Raw genomic sequence first — 10,130 nt, forward strand, 5'->3', positions numbered from 1 at the left:
CGACATCTGGGCAAACCGTGGTTAAGCATGCTGGAATTTGGAGGAGGGAAGTGTTAAATGTATGCCAGGCAGGCAGATTTGGACTTTTCCGTGAGGGTCTGACGCATCCAACAGGAAACAGGTAGAAATTACGCTAACGGTACAGATCTTGTCATTTGCAGCCTCGGAGGCAGCAGGCTCATTTAACACATCAACTCAGAGATAATGATTGGCGAGACTCAGCCTGGTATTCATTCTACCTTTAAAGTGTGGCAGAACCAGGGAGAGCTTCCTGTGTCCGCAGATGACCCTGTGGTGACCTTTCAGCCCCTGCAGCTGCAGAATGAGTCAAGGGCCAGTTGCTCCGTAAGCTAAGATCTGAGAACCTTCCTACTTCTTCAAAAATAAAGAGACATGGCTGGAAGCTCTTCGGAGCTCATTGGAGCTGAAAGTGTATTTCAGCTCTCCAAGCACTTATGCGTTATCGGCAGTCATGCCTAGCTAGTTCCCAGCCAATCACCAGAGATCCCTGTCTATTTCAGATGCTCCAACATCTGCTGTCAGCAGGCGCGAGGCTGTGATTCCAGAGGAGAGACCCAAAGCCTCCTGGGCATGTGTGAAGAGGGTTCAGCCGGAGGCAGGAGGCAGGGTTCCTGAAAGCCAAGCTGATGAGAGAGAACCCTGTGCTGAGTAAATGTGGGCTCCTGAAGGTGCAGAGTCAGTGGACAGTGGACGAGGAGGTATGAGGAACAGCTTAGGGGCCCACCCCAACCCTAACCCTGCAGGGTGAGCACTAAGAACATTCAGGAGCATTTGGGGGAGCAGTTGGTCCCCAGAATGACATCAGCCCAGACCCTTCCCCTGTTTTTCTCCTCTCTGCCCCTCTTTGGGTTCCCCTCCACCTGGGCTCCACTCAGGCAGGAATGCTAAGTGCCGGCTGCTGCAGGCTGCTCCGGTGCAGACCCACCCAAGACCACAGGCACACACCTTTCCATAGACCTGTCACACCTGTAGGGACACCAACCTGCACAGATAACTGTCTATACCTGCACACAGACACACCTGCACACACTTGCAGGTACACACATGTACACCCTTGCCCACACCTGCTCATACCTGCATATACAAACAAACCTATAGGGATACATGCACGTACCTATATGCACCTTCAGGGACACACACACACACACACACACACACACACACACACACACCTGCACAGATATACAGACTTGCCTATGCCTGCATGAACAAACACACCTGCAAGGATACACACATGCTCACAGCCACCTACACCTGATCACATCTTTAGAGGCACGCACACTTGCAGGGGCATAATAAATAATAATAATAATAATAACAACAACAACAACAATAATCTGGTAACTTTTCTCTCTTTGTGCTTTTTTATGTCTGCCCAGAGATACTTGATGAGGTCAAAGCTGGTCTCTGTGTCTGTCTTCAAGAACACAAAAAGAAACCATTAATTTAAAAATAATTTTTAAATTAACTTCGTACAGTTCGACTGGTTAATGTCTTCTGAACTTAACATTTTGAAAATAATGGTTACTAACTTTCACAGACAACTAGCAGTCCCATGGAGTGATGAAGATGTCAAAGAGATGAATATAAAACACATACATGGAGGAGCGGGATGCTAGGCAGACCTGTGAGTTAATTTCCTATAACTGAGAGAGGAAGGCTGATGGATCGAGGGACCATGTCACCCCATTGGCTCTGGAGATCTAAGCCAAAATCAGAAGCCAACTTCGGGTCCAGGCAACTCACTTCACTCTGCACAAGGCTTCTTAGAACGTGAACTTATCCAGTGCCTTGAGCAATGAACTTGTTCTGTAATTGGCAAGTTTTCCAGAAAACCTGTACTTCCCTACTCCCCCACCTCCGCTTGACTATTGCTGATAGGAAAATATTTGTTTTCCTCAATGAATAATTTATTATTGTTGTTGTTTGGTTATTAGAGTCAAGGTTTCTCTATGCAATAGGACAGACTGGTCTCAAACTCACAGAAATCCTCCTGCCTCTGCCTCCCAAGTACTGGGACTAAAGTCACGTGCCACCACGTCCAGCTAAATGAATAATTTTAGAATGTATGTGCAACAACGGCCTTTTAACCACACCCTATTGTTAGCACAGTTGTTAATTCATAACAAGTTAACTTTCACGGAACAATGTGTAGCATGAATCTTAAAGAGTCTTATTAAAAAAATCAAACCTGAGGCCAGGTATTAGGGTGAATGCTGGAAGATCAGAGAGACAGAACAAGCCACAGCCACTTCATCTTGCTAGTTCCTCAGGTGATCTTGTTTCTTCAGGCTGGAAGCCTCTGAGTCCTCATCCAGAATGGGTCTCAGCTGAACTGTGCTGCTCCAAAGCCTGAATGCTTAACCAGCCAAATTGCTTAACCAGCCAAATGCTGCTAGTTTCTGGTCTTCACACCTTATATATCTTCTTCTTTCTGCCATCACTCCCTGAAATTAAAGGCGTGTGTCTCCATGCTGGCTGTATCCTTGAACACACAGAGATCCGCCTAGCTCTGCCTCCCAAGTGCTGGGATTAAAGGCGTGCACCACCACCACCCAGCTTCTGCTATGGCTTGCTCTGACCCATTTTCTAGCCACCATTTTTGGCTCTGTATCTAGTGGCTGTTTGTTCTCTGACTCCAGATAAATTTATTAGGGTGCACAATATTTCGGTGAACACAATACCACCACAACAATGGACATGTTTTTAAAGATATTTTTTGGCAACACATTATAGACTCATTATTCAGTTAATTAAACCTCTCATCCCAATTGCCTTGGGTTCTAAGATACACATATGAAATGTTTTTATCCTCTCTAGAGACAGATGCACCCTTAGCCTCAGCAGCAAGTCTCTGGAATTTTTGTTTTCTTTCACAGCAATACATAGAATAAAAACACACTCCAGGCTTGTTGGAATACAGAGGAAAGGTGTGTGCCCATGGAGGTAAGCTCAATATAATTTGTGGTCCATGTGATCTAGAATGAATGTGTGACAAGATCGGCCACCTTCCTAATACCTTTTTTATGTAGTCGGTGTAAATTACATGCCCAAACTGGAGCATATGACTCCTTTGGTTTCAAACCACATGAGTCTGACAGAGTACACTTTGCTGTCTCCACTACCAACTCAAAAAGCTACAGACAGGAACCCTAGAATTTCTCAGAGAATGAAGCGAGCCACTGGCTGCACTTAGTTAACATCCGGACTTTAAAATGAACTTGCATGTGTGCAGTAGGTTGCTGCCCAACATCCTCTAAAGCCTGTAGGAGGCAACTAACTACCAAGAACTCACCATGACCCTCCACCTGGCACCAGCTTGCCAGCCTGAGCCCTCCTGTGTCTGTTCTCCGAGACAGGAGTTACAAGGGAACAGGGCCAGTGGCAAACTCTAAGTCATGCTGGGGTGGTGAGGGGAGAAATATTATTTGATGGTCACCATCCTTAGATGATCAGGACTCCAGATAGGAGTGGAAGTGGTTTTTTCTCCTTGTCGGCAAGCAGGCCATGCGGCATGCAGAAGCCACCGCGGTGAGCTCATGGTGATAGGTGTGTGGTCTGAGGCTGAAGGTGATCCTGCTTCCTTTCAGCCCCTGCTCTTTACCTCGTCTCATTTTTCCTGGGACCCTCCTATATGCCCGATTTAAAGGGAATTACCTATGACTTCAATTATTTGTTTCTTATCAGCTGATGTTAAACTACAAGGATTTGCATTGAATGGACACAAAGAAAGAGCAAGTCGCGGCACATCGCCAAATGAAAGAGTGATGTTCTGGCGAATTTTAGCTGAAATAATTTACTGCCATATAAAAAGTGGGGAAGTGGAAGGTACAGCCTTTGACCAATAAATCCCTGCTGCCCGTGAAACCCTTATCTGGTCCCTTCCGATATATTCCACACAAGGAAGCCATCATCATTGGCTCTGGTTAGTTATTTGTAAACCTTGATCTTCTGCACTCGGTGTCCTAAATACGGGTAATTAGCATCAGTTTATCACACTTCTGCATATTTCTTCTACTCTCCAAACACGCGGGCTTCCATTGGCTGCCATTCTGCTACAGGAGATTATGAAGACAGATTGCAGAGAACGCATGTGCTAAACGAGATTAGGAAGGAATAGAAATAGCAACTTGGCCAATAAATTCCTCGTGAGAGCCTTATCATGCAATTACACGTTGACTAGCTTCACACTCTCCCGGCCTCTTAATCCAGTGCCCCCACCAGGAATAAAATTTCACTAATTTCTGAATTGCTGCAGATCCTCCTGACTTGTTACTGAGAGCGGTTGGAAGATGAGGGGCTGCCGAACACGTCGTGTCAAACTTCGCCATAAAAAAGTAAACTTCCAATGTCAAGGTGGGTGGTACGCATTGGGATGTGCCAGCAGCTCGGTGTCTGGGAGTGAGCACACACCGTCTGGGTACTCATTTCACTTTTCTTTGAGTCCCACGTTCTCTCACGGCGCCAAGTTTGGGGACTGAGCCCCTCCTGGTCTGTCAGAAAGGGAGAGTTTCCTTGCCAGGCCACCAGTAGCTGTTTAAAAGCCAAACAGTGCTCCAGTTGATGCTCCTTTGCATTGAGCCGACAGCAGCTAGGATGCTGGGACAATCCTGGGACAGTCCCTCGACCTCTTTAAGTTCATTTTCCTCCTTGCTCACACAGGCTGTCTCTCTCTCATACTCTCTCATGTGCTTTATCCCCCACTGCGCATTCAGGTGTATAAATAGGAAAATCCTGCCCACTCTGCACCGTGAGAACAACCAAGAACACTGTAATAGGACTTCTACAGGGGGATCGTGATTCTTGTCCTTCCCTGCCTGTTAATGTTATTCTCCCCAGGGCTTTATAATAAGTTAGGTATTTAAAGAGGCCCATTAAGCCTTTCGATCTACCAGGGGACTATTTATAGCCACAGAGCCACAGTCAGACATCAGGAGGCCCCCACAGAAGCAAGGTATTACAGCAAGAACCCCACAGGACTGAACTTCTCTTTGCTGGAAGGCATACACGGGCATCCAGCTCTGTGCTCCCAGGAAGGGACTGGCTTCCTGTTCAGAGTGGAAGGAATTAATTAGCTAAGAAAGTCCACAGCCATTGTGATGCAAGTTTTTATGTGTAGGTCACAGATGTGGCCTCTGCCTTCTTTTCACCAGGTGATTCCTACAGGAATTTACTGAGTAGGGGGTCTCGTGAGCAATCCAGAGAAAGGGTTCTAGGTTTCCTTTCCGAAGGTTCCTCACGGGCCACATTCAGAGACGGACCAGGCATCCGCCATGCAGTAAGCAGGCATCTGTGCCTTCTCCACATGAACACTGCGTGCACTGTTCTAGAGCCTGCTTTTGATGCACGAGGAAGAGGCCTGGCTAGATGAGCAACCTCCCAGAATGCAGGTACGCCAGGACCTTGAGAAGGATGGCTTTGCCTTTTTTTTGCAAGTGGCCTGGTCTTTTGTGGGCTGGCTGGCAAGGATTTTGTTTTCCAGCCGGAAGCTTTCACTCATCTTAAGTGCGGGAGAATGAGCCACGGCCTGTGAGGCACATGGGGATGCTTGTCTGAAGGAGTTGACTCTTGGAAATCACAGCACAGATGCCTGAAGCAGAGAGATCAACAGCTGCAGCGGCTGCCACCCTGCAGGCACCTCTGTCTCTGGAGTCACCAAGAACAGCCCAGAGTCTTGGAAGTTAGAGTGTTACCTCCCTGCTCCTCTAGGAGAGGCCCAGGACACCTGTTGCTGAGGGGCCAGCATGGCCGGGCCCCTGCTGGGCCGGTGTAGAAGGAGTAAGGCCAGTTCGTTAGTGGTGTTTCCTCTCGGGAGCCTTCAGGCTAGATTGGGAGTTCTGTGCGGCTTCATCCACAGCTCTGCTCGAGCCGAGATGCGCTTCAACTACCAGGCCTAAGGCACACGTGGCCGCTGGAGCTCAGCTCAGCAACTGAGAATGAAGGACCCTCCAGAGCCCCAGAAGACCCCCGCCCGGGGAGTGACATCAGTTGGGGAGCTATTAATAACTGCCCTTCCCTCCCTGTCATATTTCCTGAACTGGTGAGCTTTGTGGAGGGATGGAGTAGGAGGGAGCTGCTTGCCATTAATCTGGGAACAAACAGCTAACCCCGGTGACTGGTATTTTCGCTTTTCTTTTCTCACTTTCCTCAGTGTGGGGAAGGCGATTGTGAGGCGCTCTGCTGGAATTTGGCAGCGCGGAGGCTTGGAGAGCAGCCCCATGCTGGCTCCTATTCAGCCGGCCAGTTTTCCTCGAGCTTTGGAAGTTTCGCTCAGCCGTGCACTCAATGGCTTCACAAAGCTGATTACAAGCTTCAGCGCATTCCTGAAGGAGCCAAAAGCGACGCAGGTGCAAACGAGCCGAGGGAGCCCCTTATCCCGGTGACAGAATGGGACAAGCTGGGAAAGGCTTGGACCACACAAATCCAAGGCTCACCAGGCAGCAGAGAGCCTGCCTTGGGAACCGGGGGTCATTATCCGCCCTATTCAGCGGGGCCGGGGACCCCGGGGCCGGGTAGGCCGGCCAGGCGCAAGCACCACCGCCAGTGTGCGCCTACGGCAGTGGGGACCCCGCTGGGCGCTGCAGTCCATCGGGATGTTGGGCGCTGTGTTTGTTCTCACCGACAGCGGTCCGTGAAATCTATCTTGTTCCTGAAAGCTGGTGTCCACGCTAAGGGGGATTCAGGAGAACCAGGGTGGCGGCGAAGATGCGCGGTGCCTCGACAGTCGGCAACTTCGGTTGCTGAGGGCGGGCGCACTGACCTGTTCCTGCCGCGGGCCGCTCTCAGCTCCCCCTCACCCCCGCCCCAAGTCTTGTCAACACCCCCGCACACCCCACCCCCAGCCCTCAGCTCTTGGTTTTTCCTCTCTGCGAATCCCACGGAGAGCGAGCTCCACGAAGTGCGATGGGAGGGACAGTGACCGGGAAGGGTGGGTCACCAGGTGGTCCGGTGCACCTAGCAGGGCAGTGGAGAACGAGGAGCCACGTCTAGGATAATTAAATCACGTCCCTGCCAGCGACGAAAGGACTACCGGCCGCGGTGACAGGCTGGCTCGGCGCGTAGAGCTTGCAGAAGGGACGAGCGTGGGACGGACTGAAGTGGGACCGCTGGAGTTCAGGGGCGGGCTAATCCGACCCCGTGGGCAGCGCCCCCCCCCCCGCATCCAGGTCAGCACAGCAGCCTAGGTACCCCCCCCCCCCCGCGTCCTCCCACTCTCAGCCTCACGTCGCGAGGCCTCAGCCCAGCCCCACGCTTTGCCTGGCTGCACCCCGAGGTGCCCGCATGCAGGGCGCGGGCGGGCAGGGCGCGGGCGCTTGCCGACGCTCTTTCGTCTGATAACTAATTTGAGTTAATGCGATCTTTATGTAAAGCTAACAGCGGATAATTGTCTATTTTCTCGCCAACAGTCTCCATCTCAGTCACTTATCTGGAAACCTGCGGCTGGATTAATCGCTATATTCCCAAGACGAGAGGTGCGGCAATCCGCAGTGTAACACGGGTGGGAACTCGAAAGCATCATCCCCCCACCCCCCAGGCTCTCCTGGTGCCAGCAGCGGGCCAGCTCCCTGCAGATCTGAATCCGGCATCATTGCTAGCACCTGTTTGGACTCCCGGTGGGGCTGAGCAGGCACGGAGGCGCAGAGAGAATGTGGGGGTGGAGAAGGAGACAGACCTGTGGGGACCCCGGCCTACGTGAGGCACAAGACTGCCTGTGGGAATAAAGCCTTTTGACCTGACAGAAATGAAGCTGGAGAGCTTCAGACCGACCATGGCCTATTTAGATACGGAAGTATGCTCCCTCCCATCTTGATCTTCCAACCTCACCCCTACCCCACCCGCCGCTGCTCCTTAGGCCCCTCCCCTGGAATTTCCTCTTTTAGAGTCCTGGTCCTCTAAGCCAAGAACTGGCAATATTTACTTAGGAACTGTGGGCGTGGAAATAAATCCTTGTTTTCCAGCCCCTCGTCCTACCTACTGGAGTTGTGGTAACAAAGGTCCAGGGAGGAAGCATGTGCCTACAAAAACTTTCTCAGCTGAGGTCAAAACATCAGCTCCAAGGGAAAAATCATTTTGGTGCCTGAGGTGCTGCACGGGGCGACTTCTCTGGAGGTGTCAAAACCCATTGCCAGTTTGTGAAAACTAGCACTGCTTCTGGTCTGGCTGGTCAGTCACTTGGAGGTAAAACCTCTGCTCTGGAGTATTTCTACATCTCAGCTTTACCACCCCGGCCCCGCCCCCATCCCCACCTTGGTGTGAATTTTTCAAGATGTCATTTCAGGAGAACAGGAAATTCCATTTCACACTGTGACTGCCTTGGGCCTCCATTTTGGCAGTATAGTAAGTTCCATATGGAACAAGAGTGAACACCCATTGGTCCGTCACATTTTTAGATTGTTAGAGACGAAGGGGGGTGGGGTGCCCTGGGATGCTCCCCCATCTGGGCCCTGCAAGATCCTCTTAAAAGTCAATGTTCCTCTCCACTAACAGTCAGAGGAAATCTTCAGAAGCAAACATGTGACTCCCTGCAAACTAGCTCAAGCGGAGGTTCCCAGGACAGCTCCTCCTCATGCCCTTTGGACGTCAACCCACTGTGGCTCTCACCTGAGTCCTGTCACCTCTGCCATCTCGAAGTGATCTGTGGACAATGCTGAGCAGGACAGCCCCTGGTCAACCAGGCAGAACCGTCTATGCAAATGCTGGAGGCCTGCCCTGGGAACAGTGCGCCCATTGTCCAGGGCCTTTCAGAGCTGGGAGCAGCTGCTCAGACTTGCCGCCCTGGACCCGTGGCTGCCACAGCCATGTCATCCTTGCAAGACATCAGACTCTGAAAATTATACGACCCGAATTCATGAGCAGCCTTCTCTGGAGTGTTTCTGTCTGTGACAAGTTTCAAAGTCCAAAGCGGCTTCTGTTGTTGGGGACAGGAGGAGGGTGTGGGCAGGAGCAAGTCTGCAGTTGCTTCTTACTAGAGGATTTGAAAACTTTACAAACTGTCCCTGGGCTTCTGAAGGGGGGTGGGGGGGTGTCTGGCTTGAACAACTGCAAATTTGAGGCTTTCCTGTTTTCTCTTGCTGCTCTTGCAAGTGTAGATGAGTGGGGTCAGGGTGAGGAGATGGAGCAAGGGTGCCTGCCTGCCACAGGTGCTGAGGTCCTCTGCATTCGCTTGAACTCCAAGCTGCACTTTCTAGAGAAGCAAGCAGGCTGACTGGCTCAACATTCTCAAACCACCTCAACTCAGAGTCCCTCAGAGGGGGACTGGGGGCTCATGTAATTCACATCCATCCACCCTCTCTCCCTGCCTCCGCCCCTCCCAAACCAGGACAGGAAAGGATGCTCTTGGGCCAGAGGTTGGTGGTTCCTGGGGTGGGAGATGAGCATGGGGACCCTGTTGTGGGTGGCCTATAGTTGCCTTCTGCCAGAACCTGGGGGTACATCCCTCTAGTCTCCAGGCACACAGCCTAATGGGGAGGAATTTGGATACTGGGGAGGCCCAAAGGTCCAGGTAAGGCGGCTTCCACCTCCCCTTCAATAACTGGTCCCAGGCACCTCTAGTGTGTTGCATTTTATTTTTCTTTTCTTCCTTCCTTCCTTCCTTCCTTCCTTCCTTTCTTTCTTTCTTTCTTTCTTTCTTTCTTTCTTTCTTTCTTTCTTTCTTTCTTTCTTTTTTTTTTGGTTTTGTTTTGAGACCGGGTCTCACTCTGTAATTCAAGCTGGCCTAGAACACAGTGGAATCCACCTGTCTCAGCCTACTGAATGTTAGTGTCACAGGCCTAAGGCATACTGCTCTGTTGACATGTTTCCTCCCTCCTCATAGGACTCTGCCTTCTGCCTGGGTGGAGCAAGTTCCCAGTAAACACCAGAAAACCACCAGACTGTTTCTAGGGGGGTCAGCCCCAAGATAGGAAGGTTGCAGAGCATGTCCTCCTGTACTGAGTGAGGCCTCCCCTGTGTACCCAACCCTACCAAGGAGCCTTCCCAATTCTTGATAGCCTGAATGAGGAGGGCTTGGATACATGTAAAGTTCAACAAAATATTGTAGTGTAAACACAAGAGAAACGGTGGAAAAATAAGTGGAGAAGAAATCCTGTAGACTACGAGGCTTAGTGATT

The 10,130-nt window shown here is 50.8% G+C and overlaps 1 protein-coding gene across 1 annotated transcript; it reads left to right on the forward strand.

Moving 5' to 3' along the window:
* The first annotated feature begins 204 nt into the window (after nucleotides 1–204).
* On the forward strand, nucleotides 205–9,625 carry LOC118569157. The gene is made up of 5 exons (XM_036166883.1): nucleotides 205–345; nucleotides 5,352–5,411; nucleotides 5,849–6,061; nucleotides 6,173–7,187; nucleotides 7,428–9,625. Exons 1-4 carry the CDS (start codon nucleotides 205–207, stop codon nucleotides 6,938–6,940), a joined length of 1,182 nt encoding a protein of 393 aa, XP_036022776.1. The 3' UTR covers nucleotides 6,941–7,187; nucleotides 7,428–9,625.
* Nucleotides 9,626–10,130: the final 505 nt, after the last annotated feature.

This window comes from Onychomys torridus, chromosome 17 (genome assembly GCF_903995425.1).
Source record: "Onychomys torridus chromosome 17, mOncTor1.1, whole genome shotgun sequence".
In the NCBI taxonomy this organism is placed as follows: Eukaryota; Metazoa; Chordata; class Mammalia; order Rodentia; family Cricetidae; genus Onychomys; species Onychomys torridus.

Excerpts from the sequence above, each read along its gene's own strand:
- LOC118569157 (XM_036166883.1), top strand. The coding sequence starts at position 205 with ATGATTGGCGAGACTCAGCCTGGTATTCATTCTACCTTTAAAGTGTGG. Across the intron at positions 346-5,351 it reads AGTCAAGGGCCAGTTGCTCC|AGCCTGCTTTTGATGCACGA; the intron begins GTAAGCTAAGAT and ends GCACTGTTCTAG. Across the intron at positions 5,412-5,848 it reads AGCAACCTCCCAGAATGCAG|ATTGGGAGTTCTGTGCGGCT; the intron begins GTACGCCAGGAC and ends CCTTCAGGCTAG.